This window comes from Triticum aestivum, chromosome 7A (genome assembly GCF_018294505.1).
Source record: "Triticum aestivum cultivar Chinese Spring chromosome 7A, IWGSC CS RefSeq v2.1, whole genome shotgun sequence".
NCBI classification, from domain to species: Eukaryota; Viridiplantae; Streptophyta; class Magnoliopsida; order Poales; family Poaceae; genus Triticum; species Triticum aestivum.
Window position 1 is genome coordinate 739,777,528 of NC_057812.1, and position 24,427 is coordinate 739,801,954.

General features: G+C 46.2%; 2 protein-coding genes across 3 annotated transcripts; one reads left to right on the top strand and one right to left on the bottom strand.

Annotated features, from left to right (window-relative positions):
* Window positions 1-1,380: 1,380 nt before the first annotated feature.
* LOC123149882 (ervatamin-B) lies at window positions 1,381-2,909 on the bottom strand. The gene is made up of 2 exons (XM_044569654.1): window positions 2,322-2,909; window positions 1,381-2,189 (listed from the first exon to the last, which is right to left on the bottom strand). The coding sequence occupies exons 1-2, from the start codon at window positions 2,869-2,871 to the stop codon at window positions 1,579-1,581; spliced, it is 1,161 nt and encodes a 386-aa protein (XP_044425589.1). The 5' UTR covers window positions 2,872-2,909; the 3' UTR covers window positions 1,381-1,578.
* An 8,275-nt stretch (window positions 2,910-11,184) lies between these two features.
* Window positions 11,185-16,781, top strand: LOC123149883 (DNA-binding protein RHL1). Of its 2 annotated transcripts, XM_044569656.1 has the most exons (14): window positions 11,187-11,564; window positions 11,672-11,782; window positions 11,908-11,994; window positions 12,093-12,340; window positions 12,530-12,605; window positions 12,673-12,843; window positions 13,030-13,075; window positions 13,158-13,220; window positions 14,387-14,418; window positions 14,581-14,625; window positions 14,843-14,915; window positions 16,015-16,046; window positions 16,141-16,173; window positions 16,370-16,781. In XM_044569656.1, exons 1-14 carry the CDS (start codon window positions 11,250-11,252, stop codon window positions 16,424-16,426), a joined length of 1,389 nt encoding a protein of 462 aa, XP_044425591.1. In that variant the 5' UTR covers window positions 11,187-11,249; the 3' UTR covers window positions 16,427-16,781. The 2 variants fall into 2 exon arrangements, with proteins under 2 accessions (XP_044425590.1, XP_044425591.1); XM_044569655.1 differs by having other exon boundaries at window positions 11,185-11,564; window positions 16,015-16,173.
* Window positions 16,782-24,427: the final 7,646 nt, after the last annotated feature.

The following is a 24,427-nucleotide window of genomic DNA, read 5'->3' on the forward strand; positions in this document are numbered from 1 at the left end:
GTACACTTTCTGCTATACAAAATTTCAAATGGTTGCAAGGTCAAGCTTGCTTGGTAACTGTTATTGTAGGAGAACTACTATTAGTTTGTCCCGCAAAGGTGTACTGTAGTGTAGAGGTGTGAATTAGTACCCCTAAAAGGCCACCATCACCCTTGTTAGTTTAAATTAAATAATTCAATTTGTTTTTCTCCAAATAAATCAATTAGTTTATCATAATCATCAGCGGCATTTTGAAAATTAGTTCAATTACTTTAATTAAAGAGGGTCGATGGCACAACTTGTGACGCTTAATGCAATCCCTCGTCTATCGGGTCCACAACTAATATTTGCAGTATGGCACCAAGTGCTTATAGACTACAATGAGACAACTTCAAGCACTTGTGGACCATGGTGGTATGAGGACGCCCCTTGTTTGGTGAAGTTAGTGGCTCTGTGTACCTCCTTAATAAGCGTGTGTAAGCACAGTGTGGTGTGTTTTGTGCTCACTCAGCTCTGTATTATTGTATCCTATAGAAGGCTATTGATGCATACTCTCTTTTGGATTTTCCGAACAACCTGTCCCAAGTTACAGGATATCGGATACTACATCCATTACATAGCATTTGGCGTTGGTTTAGTTTAATTTAGGACAAGCCAAACCTTATAAAGAATAAAATGCATGGGCGGTAGATGAACTTGGTAGAGAGTGTCATTTAGGTCGCCGAACTCCCAAAATGCATATTTAAGTCCCTAAACTTGCTTATGGGTTCACATAATACATCCAAATCTTCATAGCCCATGTTAAATGGCATGCGTGGAACGCTGACCACATGTCAGGTCCACCTATCTTCTCTCTCCATTTCTCTCAAATGATCTATGCCGTCGCACTCGCCCAAATCTTGCGCTATCAAAGCTCGCCCCGTCCGGTGCGTCAAGCTCACCCTGCCTCTGCTGGGCGCCGACCTCGACCTAGCAGCACCACCAGAGCTCGTCCTGTCTCCGCTCTCATCTCCTCTCCTCCATGGTCAACCCCCTCGTGCCTCTCTTGCTCTCCATCATCCGCTCCACGCATCAGCATGCCACGTACGCAATTTAAGGTGGGTTATGGAGATTTGAGTGTCACACGAACCAATTATCAAGTTTAGGGAGTCCAATGTGCATTTCAGGAGATGAGAGACCTGGATGACCCTCCCTAGTTCATGTACCGCTGGTGTATTTTACTGCTTAAATAAATAAAACAGAAGGGAGATACTTCCTCCGCCCCAAATTGCAAGTCATTTTAACTTTTTTATTTAGGTACGTACATAGTAAAACAGAATGTATTATATAGGTCAGGTGCATAGCAAAAGCTATGAATCTACAAAAAACAAAACGATTTATATATAATTTTAAAAAAAGGAGTAGCATATATATATTGTTTATTTATTATAGGGAAGGATGCATGCATGTGTAGCACCCGAACCTTTACATGCATAGCATAGACATGGAGTACACAAGTGAATAGCTAGGTACCGTGCAATTATTCATTACATATATATAGTATAAGTAGAGATGCACGGAGTCACACACAGATGATGGAGGTGCAGGGCGGCTGGGTCATCAGATGATAGGGTAAAGCGGGTACTTGGCAATGCCGCACAAGCCCAAGGGCGGCGAGTCCCTAAGGAAATAGACGAAGCCTTTGTCACCCCACTGGTCAGTCCACGAGTTCTTACCGATCCAGTACTTGGTCCCGTCAGGCTTGGTCCCGTACCCGACGAGGGCCAGCGCGTGGTTCTGCGTTGTCCCGCACGCCCCTTTGGTGTAGACGCCGGACCTGGAGCAACCGGCGTTGTACACGCCGCGGATGTAGTGCTGGAAGCAGGGGTCACTGTAGTCGAAGGATGCGGCGACGGGCTGCTGCGCCACGGCCTCCACGAGCACCGTCTCGTTGCCAGACGGTGTAACCTTCTTGTAGCCTCTGATCCTCACCGCGACCGGCTTGGCCCTTTGGCACGTGCCCACCTTGCCGGTGTAGGGGTAGACCGCCTCCGTGGTGATGCCACCGTTCTGGATCACCCAATCGAAGGCCTTGTCCATCCAACTGTTGCCGCAGCCGTTAATCCGACAGTCCACCAGCTGCTGCTCCGACAGCACCGGTGGCGATCCGCCGGTGCTGATCGCATGTGCGCTCTCCATCGTCGCCACCGACGTGAACGCCCAGCAAGACGCTGCACGCGCGGACACGTACGTACGTTAGATGACCACTCACTTACCTAATTGCATCAATATATGTAATGGAGTAGACGACGTACGACAACTCGCATCGCATGCATGATTTATTTTGGATGGATGTTACTTACAACAGGAATCCCCTTGATACTTGGCTGCTGTGACGACGCCTTTCTCCCTCCAATCCACGCTCGGAGGCACCACCGCCGTCAGGTTGAGGTTGGTACGACGAGGTGGCTCTTCGACGGCGGCGGTGCCCTCGTGGACGGGGCCAGCGCGAGTTGTGATCACCGTCGTCTCCTCCGACTCCCATGACGACTCGTTGCTGCCAGAATTGCTGCTGAACATGGCCATGAACTCATCGTGGGTGAGGTCGGTGAACGGGGTCTCGCCGAGGCTGTAGGTCATCCGGCTGTCCCGGTTCGCCGCCTCGATGAACTCCATGTTGCTCCGGTACACCTCGAAACGGCGCAGCTTCTCCTCCACGGTGGCGTACGACCGGCCGTGCGCCGCCATCCACCCATGGAACCTCCCCAGCATCAGCAGTGCCTCACCATCCAAGCCATGGTCGAGGGTACCTGAAGCTGATGAAGCCATGGAGGGGATGAAGAATGCGGCTGCCACCAGTAGCGGCAGCAGAGCCAGAGCCATGGATGAGGACGAAGAGCGCATGAAAGCCATGTCCGATATGGATGATGTTTAGCTATCTTTGGGTATAGCCATTTATAGAGGCCCGGCGATCGATAGATCTCACTACTGATTCACGTCCTCCCCTTGCAATTGGTGTGCTGTCTTTTTCCATAGACTTGAAAGCCATGTCCGATACGGATGATGTTTAGCTACCTTTGGGTACAGCCATTTATAGAGGCCCGGCAACAGATCTCACTACTGATTGACGTCCTCCTCTTGCAATTGGTGTGCTGTCTTTTTCCATAGACTTCTAGAGTGAGCCTCATATCACATGCTGGCAAATAAACCACCGAAAACACTATATCTTCTTTTAGGCATAATTCATGTATAACAGGATTTGAAGGACCTTGGTGGGTACGTACAGTGGCATCTTTCACACCTTCACTACCACACCAGCCATTTATAAGTGCTTATTTCCCTCCAAGTTCTTATAGTTTAAACCAAATGAAAGAAGAGCATATACAACCTCATGAAGAGCCGGCGTCAAGTGCACTTAATTTTTTGAGATCAACAATATTAAAATATGAGATTGGCAATTATGATATATACAACAAGTACACAATAATAAGATCTTTTTTTCTTTGGGGTACTCCTTTGTCTCACAACAATATCAGACTTGCTGGTTTATCTTCTTCTACTATTTTTAAATGGGAAAGCAATACCTTATTCAAGCATTTTCTTCTCCCCTACACCTGAATTTTGCATCGTCCTCCTCTTGCCAATCCAAGGATTGTGAGCTCCTTCTCCGCCTCCAACGAGGTTGGATCTTGGGAGTTTGGGCTCTTGCAAGCTTCTCTCTATTGCCGAACTTTTATCAAACGCCAATTACGGTTAGTGGGCTTGTATCTCGTTTCTCCCTCATTCATGGTATCACGCGGGATGGAATGGCTCTTTCATTATTAACCCCTTTGCTTCTCGATCTGATCCTACCGCTTCCGCTCCAATGGAGGGACACTCCTCCGGTAACGCCTATCCTGCAAGCTCCCGGGATCACCTTTGGGACATGCTGGATCCCGCAAACCAGGGTGCTCACCATCTAATCGTTGTCAACTTGGCTCACAGAAAAAAGTAGAAGAAGCTAAAGCAGCAAATATATTGTGACACGAAGTAGTACCACAAAGCAACAAGATCTTATTTTTATGTACTTGTTGTAGACCATAATTGATACTTTTAATATCAGAAAATTAAGTGCACTTGAAGCCGTTTCTTCCATGTGTTTGATATAGACTTTTTCTTTCATTTAGTGTAAAATATTAGAACTTGGAGGGAATTAAGCATATGTCGCTGGCGTGGCAGCGAAAGGTTGTTCAGATTAATCCATCCATGAATTATGCAATTCAGATCTACTGTCTTCGGCTGTTTATTTGCTAGATTGTGAGACAAAGCTCATTGTAGGGGAAAAAAGACAGCAAACCAAGAGGCCAGCTCCAGATCCGCGATGCATGGCGGAGTGCGCAGGGACGGCGGTGACTGGATCTGGGCAAGCGGGCTGGACGTGAAGCTGTTGCTGCTGCTGTTGTTCCGGTCTAGTACACATCCACGTCCTGAATGAATGCGAGCGCTACCCGAAGGCTAGCTTAATTTGCACTTCAGTGCATCAGGCTAGTAGGATCTTGGCCGTCCTCTTGCACTGCGTGACACCCGAAGAAATCGGTTCGGCCATATGTTGCTCTTGGCGACTCGAGCGACGCCTGCACGCCGACGCCCTCAGCGCCCTCTCCACCATGCATCCTCTCCTCGTCGCTGTTTGTGTTCGCTGGGTGAGGCCCTCACGCATGGTGGGTGGCGGCAGGCTGACGCGTTGAAGGCGATCACCACGGTTGCACATCGGAAGGAGGCGGCGGTTCTGGTGGGTCGTCTGTTTAGCGCGTCGGTGACCTCGCTTTGAATTGAAGGGACCATCGAAGGTTCTTGTGAGGGTTTCTCTCTCTAGACTAGGTGGTTGGCTTTGGCGATGAAACACAAACTATGGACAACGGCTTATGCAAATTAAGGGGAGGTTGTGCAGCGGCGGCGACGAGAAAAAGTGGTGGCGACAACACATGGCTAACGTTGATGGTGGTGCTACTTGAGCACCCGGGATTGAGCTCCGGGGTGAAAGCCTAGGTCTGACCCGAGTTGGTAATACCTGGCAATGATGATATTTTTACGTCGTTACCTTGTTGAAGGCATTGTTCGGATATGCTTATAGTGGTTCTTCAGCGTGAAAACATAGATTCTGGCCTTAGGTGGTTGGATCTGATGATGGCGGCGCTTGAGCATTGCTCCCTTTCTGAAGGCGTTGCTGTTGAAGAACTTCCTCATTCATGTGGTGTCATGAGATGGTTGGTGCAAATATGATCATTGTTATAGTTTATCGATCGTGGATCTGATCGCTTTCTTTCTTTCTCCTCGCCCATGCATAGCTTTGGTCGTATATGACTTTGCTATTTGTTGGCATGTTTGTGTGTGTGTGTGTATTGGTATTGAATGTGTTTCCTATGAGTGTATCCTCTTGATGCTCCATTTTGAACCAATAAAATCCACTCTTTATTGAAAAAAAAAAACAAGAGGCCAACAGTCAGTGAGGTTTGCTTGATGCCAGTCAAGTGCTCTAACCACTAGGTTAGAGAACCTTTCTCTATATACTTTTAATTACTGGTGTGAGTGATGCTTTAATTAATTAGATGAGATTCACTATGAGCTAAAAGGGTACTCTTTGTAAGACAAAATTCGTGTACTCTTAAAAGTGCATTTATTAAGTATATGGGGCCTTTGAATGGTAAAACGGTAAGTATTGTGAAAGACATGTCTATATACCACACCTGAACATTTTTTTTCCTCCCCATACCCAATTTTTTCGGACCATTAGATCTCCATCCAATAGTGGATAGCTCATCTTGTTCCTTCTACTACTACATATGCACTTGTTCTTTCTGTCTAATTAAACTCAGTATATATCTCGCTGGCACCCACCCAGCTCTCCTCGCGTCTCGATCTTTTCTGGTAAGAGCCGCTACCCGCTGCCGTCCACTCCCTCGCTACCCATGAATGCATGCATGGACCATGGAGCCCCCAGCCCTAGCTACCATATATCCAAACAGCCGACAGTGCTGCCATTGTCGTGTTGCCTCATCACTCGTGTGCAGACCATGACCTCCACCATATAAACGTGAGAGTTGTGAGTCAGGTCGACAACGATTGCATTAACTCGTGATTGGGGCGTGACAGGTAGGACGCGCCCCTTTCACTTTCCTGGCTAGCTGTACTATGTAGTGTTATTTTATCAAATCAAACTCAAATTACTGGTGCAACGTAGGTGCATGTCAAGGGTAAAATCCGTACGTGTGACTTTCTGCTAGCTAGCTAGCTGCTACAAATTCAGTTTTCACACACACACACACACAAACAAACAAGACCATACAAGGTGCCACGCAGCCGCCGCCCCCTCTAAAAAATGCTAGGGTTTGTGTCTCTTGCCGGCTCCGCCGCAGGTCTGCCTCGTCTCCAGTGGCCCTAAGGCCATAGGGATGCGCTGGATCTTGGCAAGGGCTGGCGGGAGGGCTCCGTTGTTAGTCGTTTTTTTTAAGATTTATTAGGTTTTTTGTCCTGTTCAGGAAGGCAAGACGGCGACAGCTCCCTGAAGATGGAATAAATGTCTTCCGACATAGCCCCCGTTCTAATGGTGCGTCTAACATTATTGGTGGGCGTATGGAGGTGTGTCTCCTGCGGATCTTTCCTCGGTGGATTGCTCGGATTTGGTTTTTGATCGTCTATATTCATGTGTCATAGGGTTGGATCCTTTCAGTCTACATTATTCTTTATCGGCGGCGGTTGCTGTTCTGGTGCGTTGGTCCTATAGGGCCTTAGCATGACGACTTCCTGACTGTCTACTATAACAAGTTGGGCTCGACTCCGGCAAAGGAGGGGCGATGACGGCGGCGCGCCTTCGGCTCGCGTCAGTGCTATTAGTCGTCGTTAGGTGGTTTACAGACCTAGATGTAATTTTAAGTATTTATGGTGTTCGTTGTATTGTCGTTATTGAAGATGAATAGATTGAAAGTTTTCTCAAAAAAATAAAGACCGTACAAGGTGCCAAGTAGCTAGGGATCAACCACATTGGCACGCGATACATGGGCAACCATTGCAATTGAAAGAATCAATCAAAAGCCCAACCTTTGATCACTGCTAGTTCATTACCAAATCACCAATGTCAGCCATGGCAGATATATACTATATACTCCCTCCCTAAACTAATATAGGAGCTCTTATATTACTTCATAGAGGGAGTAGTAGATTAGCTAAAGAACCCGAGCTGGCCAGCTAATCATCAACCCCAGGAACGGGCCTCCTCGCCTTGACCTACTTGTTGATGTGGAGACGGAGGATGATCCCCTCATTCCTGCGGCGGCACGTCAGCTGACACTGGCAGGTACCTGCCGTCCGCGTCCATGGCCGCCTCCATGCCGGGGACGATGCAGCTCCTCACCTTTGGCGTCCAGCATCAGGACGTCTATGTGGTCGGTGTCCGCGTCCACCCACACCTTACACCTGTACCACCATGATGCCGTGCTTGCTCGCCGCCAACAAGAACAGCCGCCCCCGTTGTGCCGGCTGCATCTGGACCTCCAGCTCCAGCATGGACCCGTTCGTAGGCGATGTCAGTCAAGGGAGACTGGTGGCGCTCGGCAAGGTGGCCGAGGCATAGTTTAAAATTTCATCGAAATTTTGATAATTTTGAGCGGGGGGTGAATTTTTTGCCTTTCGTTCAAGAAAGTTTGGTTGGTTTCAATTTTCATGTAAAACGGAACATGGATCAGTTTGAATAAACATGGTTTCCAGTAGTGGTAGGGCAGTTTTCTTCCGATCACTAGGTCCAGAGTTCGATTCATGGTGCACCAACTTATCATTAATTTTGGACCGAATATATATTTTTGGCAAAATTACGTCCTAGCCGAGATTTGAACCACGACCAACTGTTTGTTGACCAACGGGCGAACCATCAGGTTACATACGCACTTCAGTTAACATTGTACTACACCTTACTTTGTCTAGATATTTAAATTTTTAAAAATTCGAATTCAAACAAAAATTTCGGTGATTTGTCCGAAACAATTTTTGAAATTTCAAAATTTCAGAAATTTCTTACATTTCGAGTGTGAGTGAAATTTTTGCCACTTCGAAATCGTAAACTATGGGCCGAGGAAGCCGCAGCCGGGCTCAGGGCAGAGGCACGGCGTGTGCGGGCACACCACACAGGGCCGTCCACGGGCCTGTGCGGGCTGTGCGACCGCACAGGGCCCCCAAATTCCAGGGGGGCCCAGTTCTGGGCACACATTGCTGTATAGTCTCAATTTTGGGCCTGTTCATTTCGGCCTTGTAGGCCTAGTCGCGCTGCAGCTTCCAGTTTTGGGCTTCTGGGGCTGGTCGCTGGAATTTGTCTGGTTTGATCGCTCGAAGCACACCCCGGTGAGCCCCTCAATCGAAAAGGAAAAAAAATTACAAATCCCGTGAGATCTGTTTTTGCTTTCTCTCTCTTTTTTTGGATTTTTTCTGAAAAACAAGAGCAGTTGTTTCGCGTGTAGACGTCTTTTCTCATTCACGGCTAGAGGCGCCAACCAGAAGCAGCCGTTGGCGGAGAGCTAGTCTATAACACTGACTAATTCCACTACTTCATCAATTAGGTGTACCTAAGCCAATACCCTATCAAATTTATTTTGGAAAATCCTATCTAATTTATGTTACCTTTTCCTGTTGAATATTTATATTTTACATATTTATGTTGGCAAACAATATATTGAATAATTATAATTTTTACACATCTGTTCATCTTGTAAACACTATATTGAATTCTTATAATAATAAGTATTATTATTCTTATAAGAATAAGACAGAGGGGAGGCTCCCCTCTGTTCTCATTCTTTTTTTAATACGTATAATAATTATTGTTATCATCTTTTCTGTACATACACGTAGGTTCATCCATGGATTTGTTGTTTGCTCATGTTGTCACGCATCCAAGATTTTCAATATAGACAATCATTTCAAATTTAAGGATTGGTCTTCTTTGTTTTATTGTCTTTGTAAAACTACAAGTCATGTAGTGCTTGAAGCCACTATATTATATTTTTGGTTAATAAAACAGACGAATCATACATGAAGTAACAACTATGCACCCAAATTTTAGGGCCCCCATTTTGTGTTTCGTACTGGGGCCTCGAATTCCTGGAGACGGCCCTGACACCGCACACCAGGCGGTGGTCGCCAACCATGCATGCACTGTGGTCCGCAGATACAAACAACAATTATTGCTGCCAGGAGCACTAAACCGAACATGTACTACAATCCTGGCTATAAATAAGATTGCAGAAGAAATGTAACATGAGACTTTCTATATTGCAAAAAATGGGAGACTAAAATACTTGAAAACTTTGGGAGGGTTTCACACCAATACACCAAAAAATGGGAGACTAAAATACTTGAAAACTGATGCTAAATTTGATGCAAACGAAGTTGTCGGTGGCAATCATAAAAGATAGAGAAAATGCTACAAATTAATTGAGCCAAGGGAAGATAAATAGTCATTTTCTACCTGTCTAATTTCATGATACCTGTACAAGACAATACTTGATCAATCGAGCGTAAACTACGAGAGAGATGCGAGATACCACTCTCCCCACGCAGATCCTTCTCCCACCCCACAACAGATCACCACCATAGATCTGTCCTCCTTCTGCTCAGCCTCACCTTCCCGGCTTCTCCCGCAGCCATACAAATAAACCCAGTCCCAACCAGCAGATAACCAGATACCAAGGACAAGGATATATACCCTGAAGAAAAGTAAAAGCTATTTCATGGTCTACAAATGGTTAACATGTGCCAACTTTCTTCAACATGTGTTGTTGAGAAACTCATGCCTTACAGAGGAAAATAAAAGGAAATCAGGGGACAAACTTATATAACTTTGACGAGACTCAAAATCGAAGCCAATGAAGCAATTTCACTATCCACAATCTTTTCCAAAGAGTGCAACCCAAGCTAAGGCCTCGAGACTGTCAGGAACCCTCTCCATATGATTAAAGTAGTCAGTCCTCCTTCCTTCAGTCATAAAAGTTGTAAAAATATAATATGCAGCAAGCATGATCCATTTGATATTCTCGATCTCTCAAACTAGTTCTTTTCAAAAGAATGAGATGGGCCCTGGAAGAACAGATTTGCACTACGACGTTCTCCATACTATTTAGCTATGCTCCTGGCGACCTTATGACAAAACCTACCAACATTATTTTCCAATGGACAAAGGAGCACAGAAAGTGAATGCCGCCAGATCATACAGCTCTACCTACCATGCAATCATGAATTTCTTTTAGGCCCAGCTGCGGACCACCTTATGGAAAGCCTGTATTGTAGAAAAGAGAAAGAGAAAAGAAAAACCAACATTAAGTTGTTCTAACCTCGGAAGATGTCCCCGCAATCTGCTCAACTCTTCTTACGCCCTCCGCCATTATTCTTTGACTTCTTGGGTTTATCTGCATCACGAGCCAATCATGTAACATTTTTATCATCATGTTAACAGATATACAAGGATTACATATCTTTTACTTATCAAAAACCACATTGCTTCTAATTTTCCAAATAGTCCTGAAAACTGATGAAATCCCTACAGCCACTAGAGATTTTTCTATTTTCCCAAACTGTTTCAACCAAACACCAAACAAATCCTGGGTACTGTTAGGTACTTATTTTATATCAAAAGCATATTGAATAATATTCTACATCATTTTTGCCATGGAACATTTCAAGAATAAATGATCAACACTCTCATTATGCATACATGTACGGGGCAAATTCATGAATATTTTTACATGAGATACATACATTAACACTATTTGAAACACATAAATATATTTGAAAACATGAAAAAATCCTTGGCACATATGAAGATTATCTATTTTTCTCATGAAAAATTATGTTTAAAAAAATAAGTTTTTGATGTACAAGAACTTTTTTTTTTATTTTGAGATAGGTGGACTCTTTTGCGGCACATGAATATTTTCTACAATATGTTTTAAAAAGATGCAGACCTTTTTTTCTGCATATCTGATTGTCTGTATATTTGTTAGATAGGGAGAATACGATTTCATGAAGAAGAAAAAAGAGTGGGATACTATTTCATGCATACACTATACTTGGGCTTGAAGCGTCCGTAGCGCTGTAGCAGGCCAGCTAACTGGGCTCGACATGTTGCGGCCCAGTTGGTTTTTTTCGGCCCATTTGGATGCCGTCTCCTTCGTCTCGCCGCTCACAAGTTCATCAGTCTCCGTCTACGCTTCTCTGAAAAAAAAAAATCTCAGATCCCGCCTGAACCCTAGCCAGCGCGGCGGCCGGGGATGGTGGCGAAGAAGCCGGCCGCGGCTGCGGCAGCCGGCCCGGAGGCGGAGGAGCGGAGGCGCCTGCGGTCGCTGGCCTTCTCCAAGGGCCTGCTGCAGCGCGGCGAGCCGGCGGCGCCGCGGGCGGCGCTGCCGCCGTCCGGCGCCGTGGCGCGGCTGCAGGGGCGCGACATCGTGCGGCCGCGGGGCCAGCGCAGAGGCCGCTTCCTATTCTCCTTCCCCGGCCTCCTCGCGCCCGCCGCCGCCGGCGGCCGCGTCGGGGAGCTCGCCGACCTCGGCACCAAGAACCCCGTCCTCTACCTCGAGTTCCCGCAGGTGCCCCCGGCCCCCAAATGCCATCCGTCCGTCGAATTCTGTAGCTTTTTCCATGAATTTTGTGATGCAAGCTTGGATCTTTGTCTCGGCCGGTCGGTCGGTCGCAGGGGAGGATGAAGCTGCTGGGCACGCACGTGTACCCCAAGAACAAGTACCTCACGCTGCAGATGACCAGATCCGCCAAGGGCGTCGCCTGCGAGGACGTCTTCGAGAGCATGGTCTGTCAGCCTTTCACCCAAAGCTCCAACTTACATTATGCTCATTCCCAATTGTTTAGCTGAAGTACTCCAATTCGGTCGTCGAAGGAACTAAATCTGTCCTGAAATTGTCAATCTCTTGGCAGATTGTGTTTTCCGAAGCCTGGTGGGTCGGGACCAAGGAGGAGAACCCCGACGAGCTCAAACTCGAGTTTCCGAAAGAGATGCAGAATGTATGTGTGTATGCTGTATGCATAGCAACCCGTCCGTCTATGTTTTCTGCTCCTCTCTGATGCAATTGGGTTTTGCGTATGATTCTTCGTTTTGCTAGGCTGCGGAAGATGTTGATTTTAAAGGCGGGGCAGGTGCTGCCAGTGGCGAGCTAGTTACAGTAAATAAACCCAGAAAGCAGGCCGCTGTGCCCCGCACAGCAGAGCCCCGCACACCAGAGCCCCACACACCAGAGTATGAATCCGATGCCGATTCAGAGGATTCAGATGTTAAGGATGAGATTGGCACGCAGACTACGAGTGATACACCTGTTAGGAAATCTGCCAGAACTGCTGGGAAGACCTTCAAGTAAGTCTCTTCCAACATTTGTTGTTGGTTTTAGCAAGTGACCGAAATGTGCTAGGCGGCTGTAGTTTGCTTACTTGCCAGGAAATAGACTCCTGGAAGGATTTGTTTGCTCCCATTCTATAGCTATTCTGTGATCTATGTTTTTCTTTCCTCCAAAGTACTTGACAAATTCTTTGGCACTTTATACAGGTTCGCAGAGCTCGCTGGAGGAGATTCGGCTGAAAGTGACACTGAGATTGAGTTTGCTGAGGACTTGGATGAGAAGGTAACAGTACAAATCTTTCTTTCGTTGAGGACTTCCGTACTTATTATGCTTTCTACATTCGCGGCAGATGAAGACTGAAGAAATTAAGGAAGAAATCCCAGGTGAAGACATTAAGGAGGAAATCCCAAGTGAAGACATTAAACCTGAAGATTCTCCAGCAGAGTCTCTTTCTATCAAGAAGCAACCACTTGTTCAGGCTAATTTGTCTACCATGTTTAAAAAAGCAGAAGAAAAAAAGGTGAAAGTGCAAAGCCTCTTAGATTTGTAGTTTTCTTTTGATAAAAGGTGTTTTTTGTTTGGATCTACGAAGGTGAACTCTAGTTTTAGTTCTTGTATCCCCTCTCTTCTGATGAACATTATCTGTTTGGCTGTCTTAATATCAAAAAATTAAACTCAGCATTTGACAAAAAGATTTATATTTCAGAGACCTACAACTACAAGAAGTCCTAAAGGATCTCCAGCTACAAAAGGTCGTCATACTCTACGTTCCTAGGTTCCTGAAATTTTATCGTATTTCGTGAGAAAGCTCCAATTTTTGTTACTGTCTTGTAGGTCCTGCTGCTAAGAAGCCGCGAGCAACTCCAACGAAAAAACAGTCACCAGCGAAGAAGGAAGGTAAGTACTGTACCAAAAGCAAGTCTGTTGTTACAAAGCTCAAGTTTTAGTGTAGGAATTTGGTCTATGCTTGTAAGACCATTCTCAGTGGAAAATATTAGGTCCCAGACAAGCCAAATGCACTGCATGGATTAGATTTGAAATATGAAACTATGTTGGGTTAAGGGCCTATTTTGGATGGATACATTTATGTTAGTGGTACCAAAGGCTGGGGAGAGAAGGCACTTAAATACAGTAGCAAACTCTGTTGTCAGAAACATCTTATATGAGAAACTTTTCTGTGAGAATTTGCTCTAAGCTTCTGGAGGCCATTCTTGGTGGAAAAGACTAGGCCTCAAACAAGCCAAATGTCTATGTAGTGGAGTTTTAACATTTGAAACTTTTCTGTGAAAATTTGGTCTAAGCATCTGAAGGCCATTCTTGGTGAAAAATACTATGCCTCGAACAAGCCAAATGCCTTTATATAGAGGAGTTTAAAATTTTGAAACTATTTGATGAACCGTTTGGGGTTTCATGAGTCTGCCATATATTGTTTACGATACTTATATTGCAAGCTTTAGTGTGAGAATTTGGTCCGGGCTTCTATGGCCACTCCTAGTGGAAAAGGTTAGACCTCAAACAAGCGAAAGGCTCTATATAGAGGAGTTATAAAGGTTGAAGCTATTTGTTGAACCATTCCTGGTTTGTAAAGTCTGTCATTAATTGGCTGTCAAGTTAGAACTCTGAATATGTTGGAATTAAAGTGGATTCCTGTGCTTTTATATTAATGAAGCTACCTGGTATATCAAAAAGACTTGCGGTTTTTCTTTTATCACACACTGTTTTAGTTATTAGTTAGCATAACTTCAGAGGGAGGGGGGGGGGGGGGGGGGCGTGGAGAGGCTTGTTTAAAATACTTTTACTAGTGGCGGCAAGGCTTTGTGAAGAAGGCAGTTCCATGTTTTGAGAGGTGCTGTCAATTACTCTTTTAGAACCTTCATGGGCAAAGCCAGTCTAGGATTTTTCGCTACCGTGCCAGGGCTTGGAGAAAACTCACTTTAGAGCGTGTTAGTGGCCTGTAATCTATTCTTTTGTCAGCTTAACTTTTGCTCTTTTTTTTCCTTATAAAATTGCATTACTGGTAGTATTCATGGTATATGACTGACCTGTATATTACATGAATGCAGCAAGTGGATCTCAGAAAAAGCAAAAAGCAAAGGTACTTTTTGGAACTTTAATATTGGTCATTTTACTTTAATAGATGAGTATTTTAACGACAATTAGCAGTGATTTTTTATTTAAAATGCTGCTCATTGTTTTCTTTGCTGAATGCGTACCTGTGAAACCGAAGGCCTTCCGCCTTTTCCATTTTGTGTGACAGGTAGAAGAAGATGAAATTGAAGAGCTCTCGGGTGATCCCTCTCAGGTGACTTAATCAGCTGTGATACTGCAAAATCGTCCTCTTACCAATATTTGTTCTAGAGGAAATTACATGCCAGATTTCACTCATATGGACATGATTGCAAAGACATCTGATGGTCTCAGCGCTCCCGTGTTTGGACCCCTTTATGTGTTGCTCTTTTCATTATGATGATGTTATTTGTGCCTCTTGGCCTACCTAACCAATCACAACGACGTTACAGGATGATGATGCAGCTCCTGCTAAGAAGCAGCGAGGAACCCCAAAGGGAAAACAGTCAGCAGCAAAGAAGGAAGGTAAGAACCAAGTCTGTTGTGAGAAGCATCTTATTACAAGCTTTAGTGTAAGAATTTGTTCTAAGCTTCTAAGTCCATTCTCGGGGAAAAAAATTAGAAGCCAAAAAGGCTCTACAGAGTTGATTTGAAAGATGAAACTATTTGTTGAACTATTTTGGATTCTAAAATCTGTCGCTCAATGCCTGTTGCGACATAATTCTGAATCAACAATAGAGTTAAAACGGATTGCTTTGCCTTTGTATCAACGAAGGTAACTGGTATATTTGACATTTTGTATAAATGAAGATAGAGTTGACTATTGGATGGATACATTTGTTAGTGCTGCAATGTCCAGAAATAGAAGGCACTTAAATACAGTACCAAACCAAGTCTGTTTTTATCTTATAATACAAACTTTACTGTGAGAATTTGGTCTAACCTTCTGTGGGCCATTCTTGCTGGAGAAGATTAGGCCTGAAACAAGCCAAAAGCTCTGTATAGAGGAGTTCTAAATCCTGAAGTTATTTGTTGAACCATTTGGGCTTCTAATGACTTGCCGTTCATTGTGTGTTAAGTCAAAACTGGAACATGCCAAAGGCTCTGTATTGAGAAGCTTTAAAACTTGAAGCTATTTGTCGAACCATTTTGGGTTTCTAATGTCTGTCACTCATTGTGTGTTAAGTTAGCACCGAGAACATGTTAGAAATAAAATGGATCGCTGTGCTTTTTATATTGATGAAGTTTACTGCTAAATACGGAAGACTTGCGGTGTTCCTATGAGATACATTAAAAAAATATGGAACCTTTTGCGGGGCTAAAGTCTTGTTTATCATACTTTTATTTTTGGGCCAACACCTGGTGAAGAAGCCACTTCCATGTTGTGATAGGTGCTATCAGTTCAGTTAAGTCTTTTATTAAAGAGTTTCATGGGTAAAGCTTGTTCACTAGCGGTGCCAGGGGTTGGGGAAGAAGTCATTTTTGTGGTGCGTGACAGACGATATATATTCATTTTGTCAGCATACCTCTTGCTCTCAGTTTTCCCTTGGAAATTGTATATATTCATGGTGTATGACTGACTGACTGACTGACTCTTTAATATATTATTGCATGAAAAATGTAGCAAGCGGATCCAGGAAAAAGAAAAAGGCGAAGGTACTACTTTTTGGAACTTATAACATATTTTGTGTGCCAAAATGTGTGCATGCCTGTGAAGCTGAAGGAGTTGTGTTTCCGTTTCGTGTCACAGGTAGACGAGGAGCTCTCTGATGAATCCTATCAGGTAACTAACTGACTCTTGTCGGCTTCTGCTCTAGAGGAAATTACATGTGTGACGCATGAGGCAGATGATGGGAAGGGCCCGTATCTGCCCCCTGTTTTATGTTTTTTGTTTGTTATTGTGTGTGTGTGCACGCGCGCGCTATACATCAAGTTACTGTGCCTCCCGGCGTATGTACCTAATCGCAGCGGCATTACAGGACGACGACATGGGCGAGGAGGAGGACGATGATAGCGATGACGACTGGGCCGGGTAAGGAGTGCTCAGATCTGACATGCCGTGGAAATGGTGGATCGGGGATGAGCGACCCTCCCATCCTCCCTGGCGTGTGTAGTAGAGCAGCGTGCATAGAGTGAGTGTGTTTGCTCTTTTTAGCTTAGCAGTGTGAAAAAATGTTTGTTTGTTGATGTACAAATACTAGAGCATCTCACTCCATGTGTACCGCAGGAATCCGATCCCGGCCCACGCGGGTTGTAATACGAGTAGAAATTGCGAGATATAATTCGCTAGACATGTTTGTTTGTTGTAATAACAGGAGCAGAAATCGTTGCGAGGTTGTGCTGATAAATTCAAGGTCCATAAGCTTATGCTAGGCTCTGCTTGGATGGCAAGAGCAGGTGGCCATGGAGGAATAACTTGCCAGATGGCAACCTCATCTTTTGCCCGCCCTCTGTGCTCGCAATGTTCCTTCTGTGTGCAAATTGTGAGAGTACAACGAGCCGCACGCTGGATCACGTTTAGAGCAAGTATAATAAAGTGACGTAAACGGGGTGTAAGGCAGTAAGGGTGACATATTAGAGTGACATAAACAGGTTGTAAGAGCAACTCTAATGGGGCGACCCATTTCGTCCGCCGCCGTCCGTTTGGGTCGGCGCGGACAAAAAAAGCGGCTGAACGCGCCGACCCAAATGTCCGCATGGCGACCCATTTCCGGCCCAATTTTGAGCCCGATTTGCGTCGGCGCGGGCAGGAGACGGACGGCGCGCGCCTACTCCTCCCCCCGGGCCCGTTGGTCGGTGGCAGCCATCATAATTTCCCCACCCTTTTTGCCAAAAACACTCCCAGTCACGCGCGCTCCCGCCCCAACGAGCCATGGACGACGCCATTGACCTCGCCGCCGCTGCCGCCGGCCTCGCCTCCCTCGCCTCGTCCGACGCCGCCGCCCTCTCCGGGAAAGACAATCCTCGTGCCCCGCGCAAGACTGCCGCCGCGACCAAGCCAAAGAAGGCGCTGACACCCGAACAACGGGCAAGGGAGTCGGCCAAGAGGAAGGGCCGGAGGCACGCCGCGGACGCGAGGGATGAGGCCGCCGCGCGGGCGGCCGTCGTTGCCGCCGCGCAGCAGGAGGTCACCAACGCCTGCGTCGCGGCGGCAACGAGGAAGGCGCTCTACATGCTAGGGTTAAACCCTAGCCAGCACGACCTCGTCCAAGCCGTCGTCGCCGTGGCCAGCACCGGCTCGTCGGCGTTTCTTCGGATGGTATAGCGCGCTCCCGGGCGCCGTGCTCCCGGGCGCCCGCAACCTGTTCGAGGAAATATCGTCCGCTGTCGACGAGGACTACATGCATAACCTCATCTTCGAGGGCGGTGCGCCGGCCGCTGGCTACGATCCCGACGAGACACAAAGCTAGGACGGCCGCGGGGCGTTCACGCCGGCCGCTGGCTATGATCCCGATCAGGCGGCCTTCATGCGTGATCAGGTCGGCATCGACCTGGACGGCTTCCACCTCCACCACGAGTTCCCGGACGACTACGGGCTAGAGGAAGAGGACGAGTGCGACATCGAATTGGAGCCTTTGTTCGAGGACGAGCTCGCGAACCAAGCTGCCGGTCCTAAGCCAAAGCGCAAGAGCAAGCGCACGAAGGCGTACACGGCGGCCGAGGACAAGCTTCTTTGCATGTGTTGGCGAGACATTGGACAAGACCCCAATACGGGCGCCGAGCAAAAGCATTCAACCTTTTGGATTCGTGTTCACCGAGAGTTTCATGAGTGCAAGAAGTTTCCGCCTTACCAATTTGTGAGCATGCGCGGGTAGGTCTCCATTTCCAAGCGGTGGAGGGTGATCCAACAAGAGTGCGACAAGTTTTGCGCTACTCTTGAGAGCGTCAAAGTGTAGGATCGAAAGTATGTCTAGAGGGGGGTGATTAGACTACTTGACCAAATAAAAACTTAACCTTTTCCCAATTTTAGTTCTTGGCAGATTTTAGCTAATTTAGGACAAGTCAAGCAATCATCACATATTTCAAGCAAGCATGCAAAGAGTATATAGGCAGCGGAAAGTAAAGCATGCAACTTGCAAGAATGTAAAGGGAAGGGTTTGGAGAATTCAAACGCTATTGGAGACACGGATGTTTTTCCCGTGGTTCGGATAGGTGGTGCTATCCTACATCCACGTTGATGGAGACTTCAACCCACGAAGGGTAACGGTTGCGCGAGTCCACACAGGGCTCCACCCAAGGGTAACGGTTGCGCGAGTCCACACAGGGCTCCACCCACGAAGGGTCCACGAAGAAGCAACCACCCACAAAGGGTCCACGAAGAAGCAACCTTGTCTATCCCACCATGGCCATCGCCCACACAGGACTTGCCTCACTAGCGGTAGATCTTCACGAAGTAGGCGATCTCCTTGCCCTTACAAACTCCTTGGTTCAACTCCACAATCTTGTCGGAGGCTCCCAAGTGACACCTAGCCAATCTAGGAGACACCACTCTCCAAGAAGTAACAAATGGTGTGTAGGTAATGAACTCCTTGCTCTTGTGCTTCAAATGATAGTCTCCCCAACACTCAACTCTCTCTCATAGGATTTGGATTTGGTGGAAAGAGGGTTTGAGTGGAAAGCAACTTGGGAAGGCTAGAGATCAAGATTCATATGGTAGGAATGGAATGTCTTGGTCTCAACACATGAGTAGGTGGTTCTCTCTCAGAACATATGAGTTGGAATGGTGTGTGTGTTCTGATGGCTCTCTCATCGAATGAGAAGAAGGTGGAGGGGTATATATAGCCTCCACACAAAATCCAACCGTTACACAGTTTTCCAATCTCGGTGGGACCGAATCAATAAGCTCGGTCGGACCGAAAATGTAAACCTAGTGACCGTTAGTGATTTTCGGTGGGACTGACATGCAACTCGGTAGGACCGATATGGTTAGGGTTTGGGCATAACGTAATCTCGGTGAGACCGATTACACAAACTCGGTGAGACCGAATTTGGTAATTAGCTAACCAGAGAGTTGGTCAGGCAAACTCGGTGGGACCGATTTGCTCTTTCGGTGAGACCGAGTGGAACTCGGTGAGACCGAAAAGTTACAAAGGGGAAACACTGAGTTTACATTGCAATCTCGGTGGGACCGATTCGCTCTTTCGGTGGGACCGAAAAGTTACGAAAGGGAAACAGAGAGTTTGCAACCCCATCTCGGTGAGACCGAGATCCCTATCGGTAGGACCGAATTGCTAGGGTTTGGCAGTGGCTAATGACAAGTGAAACTCGGTGGCGCCGGATAGGAAGAATCGGTAGGACCGAGTTTGGCTTAGGGTTTAGGTCATATGTGGATATGGGAAAGTAGTTGAGGGTTTTGGAGCATATCACTAAGCACATGAAGCAAGAGGCTCATTAAGCAACACCTCATCCCTCCTTGATAGTATTGGCTTTTCCTAAAGACTCAATGTGATCTTGGATCACTAAAATATAAAATGAAGAGTCTTGAGCTTTTGAGCTTGAGCCAATCCTTTGTCCTTAGCATTTTGAGGGTTCCACTTTCACATCCATGCCATGCCAATCATTGAGCTTTCCTGAAATAATCATCTTGGAATAGCATTAGCTCAATGAGCTATATGTTGTTATGAATTACCAAAACCACCTAGGGATAGTTGCACTTTCAATCTCCCCCTTTTTGGTAATTGATGACAACATATAGATCAAAGCTTCGACAAATGATAATAAGCATGAAATATATCGTCGCTTTGAGAAGTATGTGATAAGTAAGAGCTCCCCCTAAATTTGTGCATATTTAAAATTTGCTTTGGACTGCAAATGCACAAAGAGTTAGAGTCATGGGTTACTCTTCCATGTCACATACATCTTGGTGGAGCGCTTAAAATGATAAGAATGAAATACATGCACTCATCACCAAGAAAAGTGAATGATCACACAAGATAGATAAGATAATAATATTAAGCAAGCATTAAGTGTAGCTTATGATCAAACACATGATCATCAATGTCTCACAAATAATGACGTAGTATCTCAGGCACTCAAAAGCAAACAAGTTCGAAAAACCACCAAATAAAGCAAGAGAGAAAAGCAACACTCTCTCTCTCGAAGCCTATGATCTATACATCTTCTCCCCCTTTGGCAACAAGTTACCAAAAAGTTCCTAGAAAATGCATAGCACTAGATCGACGCTCAGGCTTGATCTTCAGGTGGTGGTGGAGTCCGGATCACTCCAAGGACGAAGGCTTCGGTAGATGCTGAAGTAGTCGCTGGAGTTGGAGCTGAAGTAGATGCTGGAGCTGGTGGAACTGAGGCTGTAGCTGGTGCTGAAGTGGTGGCTCTTGTGTCAGCAACTGGCACGGCAGATGACCTCGGGCCTCGTGGCACTCTGGCAAAGGTATGAGTGGTAGTCCTGCCTCTCCTCTCCTGCATGTCCTCCTGGAGCTGCTCCACTGCAGACTGAACTTCCGTTACCTTGACATCCAAGTCATAGAACTTCTGTTCCATGATTCTCTCTAGGCTCTGCTGATTCTGAGTGAGGGTGGCCAGACTTTGCTCAATCCTCAGCGTGGATGCAATCAAGTAACCAAGCTGCTCTTGTTTAGTCTTCAAGAAGTATTCAGATGCCTCCTCTTGGGTAGGCATCTTGGCAGCTTTCTCCTTCCTCGCCTTCTCCTTCTTTGCAAATGCTTGGGCAGATGATGGCTCGTTCTCAGTCATGACAACTTCATTGTCCTCGAAATCTGGACGGATGGGCAGGTGTTCCTTGTCCAATAGATATATGCCCGTGCCCATCTTGGAGTTGATGAGCTCCTGAATTTGAGGGGCATATCCGCAGCTCCTCTTCTGATCTGCTGCAGTCCTCTTGATTGTTTCCACTATGAGGCTCATCACCTTGAACTTCTGAGGCACATCAAACACATGTAGCAAGTTGATAGCATGGCCTCTGATCATCTTGTGATCTCCAGACTTAGGCAATAAGGTGTGCCTTAGTATCCAATTGATCGTCGGGAGCCCTGACAGAAGGTAATGCACAGAGCCAAACTTGAAGGTGTCAAGAGCTTCATTGGGAATTTCCTTGTACATATTGGACATGGAGTTATGGTCCATCTTCTTCTTGGCATAGATATCCAAGTCATCATCTTGCTCCTCTGGGGCATTAATGATCTGTGCCCACTCAGCCACTGTGGATTGGTACCTTGTACCCTCAGACATCCATGTGATCCTCCCATCTGGATAAAAGTGTGCCGTGGAGTAGAACTGCATGATAAGTTCCTCGTTCCACTTTGTGAGCTTCTGCCCAACAAAGTCAGCTACTCCACAAGCATGAAAGCTGTCATATACTCCTGGGTAGTGTTCCTCCTTCTCCCTCATGTAGGTCCAGTCAACCCATCTCATGTCACAGACAATTGGCTTCTTATCTAGCAAAACAGTCTCATAGAAATCCTGCTGCTCCTTGGTGTGAAACCTGTAGTCCACGGCAGTCCTTCTCCTTGAAGCATATGGGTCTGCTTCTCTCCATTTCCTCAGCCCTGAATCTCTCCTGAGCTTCATATCCTCAGCCACAGGATGAGCATCGTTGTGGTCTGGGATCTTGGGCTTTAGCTTTCTCAGGACATTCTCCTCCTCATCCTCAGCAACAGTCTCAGGCACTGGGGCCTTGTTCTTCTCAGCTGCAGGAATGCTCCTTGTATTTCTCTTAGGTTTTGGCTTGGAGGCAGCTTTGGGCTTAGATGCAGTAGCCCCTGACCTTATGGCATCACCCATCAGCTTGGGTGCCTTGGGTGCTGGTGCAGCTACCTCTTCTTCCTCTTCTTCTTCCATGATGGAAGCTTTCCAAGCACTCTAGCCACAGTCTTCTTCACCCTCTCCTTCCTTTTCTTGCCCTCAGCTGCAACTGGCTCTTGGGGAGTGGGCTTCTCAGTTGAGGCTCTTGCCTTTGACATGGGCTGCCTGCCTGCTAGCCTTTTGATTTTCAGACATGGCTTAGTGCCTTGAGCTGGCTCAATTCTCTTGGAAGTGGCCTCTTCCTCTGCCACATAGTCCTCATCTTCGGAATCTGAAGTCCTCTTCTTCCTTTGTCTCGTGGCAGCCTTTGGCAAATTGCTAGGAGTGCTCCTGCTGCCTTCATCAGATGAACTGGAGGGACTAGTGCCCTCACTCATCACCACTTGCTGCTCTGACATATTTTGGCTATCACTTTGATCAGACATGCTGCAAACTGACTGCTGACCCTGTGAATAGATTATAGATGAGATAGAAAAGATGAGCATCACAAAATGCAGAGATTTTTGCAAAAGAATGATCCAAAAACTTAGTTTTAGTTTCCCACTGAAATCATCTCGGATCTACCGATTTTCAAACTCGGTGATACCGAAGCAGTTTTGGAACCTAAACTAGTGAACTCGGTAGGACCGAGTCACAGTTCGGTGGCACCGAGACTGCTAGGGTTTCACTGAGTTCAAAAATCGGTCACACCGATAAGTAATTCTCGGTCAGACCGAGTCTCACTTGTGCAACGGCATAAGCCAAATCGGTGGGACCGAGTTTTTCAACTCGGTGGGTCCGAGATGGTTTCGGCGGAAACCTAAACCTAATCTACGGGCGTTTTGACTGGATAGAAGTTTCTCAAACGTGGCAAGAATCAATATGATCACAATGTGCTAGGAATCAGATTGAGGAATAGCACAAAGATCAAGTCCATACCCTAGTTCGGCGGGGACTTGCTACGGCGGCAACGGCGGGGCAGAATTCCCGTTGACGGCGACGGAGACCAGCGACTGGAGGCTGCTGGCGGCGAGAAGACGATCCGGAGACCACGAGGGCAGAGCAGGCTATCGCGCGGGCGAAGGGGTTCGGAGAAATTTCCAAATTTTGCCCGTGACTATATATAGCCCGACCCTGTCGGTGTGACCGAGTGGAACAACTCGGTGGCACCGAGATTCATAACTGCGTGCAGTTACTGAAACTCGGTGTGACCGAAAGGTTCAAATCGGTTGCACCGAGATCGAAAACCTAGATCAACTTAATGATCTCGGTAGGACCGAAAGTGGAGTATCGGTCAGACCGAGAATCATAAAGAGGTTTTGGAAGTTTAAGTCTATGACGAATCGGGGACTCCGAGCGCTCCTCACACAGAGTGGTTCGAATCTGACTTGATCAAATTTTGTGATGCAGCATGAATAGAGTTTGAGACGAGAAAAGCATAGATAGCTAGAGGAGGTTCTTAGGCATTCTTGTCCATCCACTTGGCAAAAGAAGATAAAACCAAACAATCAAAACAACAAGTGGATGTCCTCGAATGAGTAAAATATGCAACCAGCATGCTCACACAATAAGATGGCAAATGAAATATGTGACAAGGCATGCACAACCAATTCTAGCATCTATCAAGCAATTTGCGATGACTAGGTCATCTATATATGAGTATATTGACTTAGGAGTCAAGTGAGAACACTTGATCATAGGTCATACTCATCGTTTAAGCTCAAGTGGGGTTACCACTTTTACATAAAGCATTGTTTTGTTCACATCTTTAGAGTTGCTTTAGCTCAAGTCTTAGAGTAAAGCTCCCCCTAGATGTGATATCCCCCCTAAGAGGGATGAACTAACCTTGGGTTTTGTCGATGATGACTTCATGTAGATGTTGAAGATGTGGATGCTCAATGTTGATGTAGATCTCTTGGAGCTATCCATTTGAGTGAATTGCACTTTCAATACCTACATGGGTTAGTCCCACAAGGAACAAACAAGGATATCCATAGACATAGAGTGATGCACACAAAAGATGATGTCCATGAAAACTTTTAGGTTACCTTGTCCCTTGTCTTACCAACAAGAGGGTTTGTGACTCCTTGAACTAGTGCAAGATGTGGAAGTTGATTGCACTTGTTCTTGCCAAAATGATAAGAGTGAAGTATGTTGGCGGAGTCACCCTCAAGAACTCTCTAGTTCTTCTTCTTTTGGATCCACATCATCTTGATGGGAATCCTTGGAGTTGTAGTCGTACTTGATGAAGTGGAACTTGAAGTAGTCTTGGGAATCCA

Excerpts from the sequence above, each read along its gene's own strand:
- LOC123149883 (XM_044569655.1), top strand. The coding sequence starts at position 11,250 with ATGGTGGCGAAGAAGCCGGCCGCGGCTGCGGCAGCCGGCCCGGAGGCG. Across the intron at positions 11,565-11,671 it reads TCTACCTCGAGTTCCCGCAG|GGGAGGATGAAGCTGCTGGG; the intron begins GTGCCCCCGGCC and ends GGTCGGTCGCAG. Across the intron at positions 11,995-12,092 it reads TTCCGAAAGAGATGCAGAAT|GCTGCGGAAGATGTTGATTT; the intron begins GTATGTGTGTAT and ends TCGTTTTGCTAG.
- LOC123149882 (XM_044569654.1), bottom strand. The coding sequence starts at position 2,871 with ATGGCTTTCATGCGCTCTTCGTCCTCATCCATGGCTCTGGCTCTGCTG. Across the intron at positions 2,190-2,321 it reads GTATCAAGGGGATTCCTGTT|CGTCTTGCTGGGCGTTCACG; the intron begins GTAAGTAACATC and ends CCGCGCGTGCAG.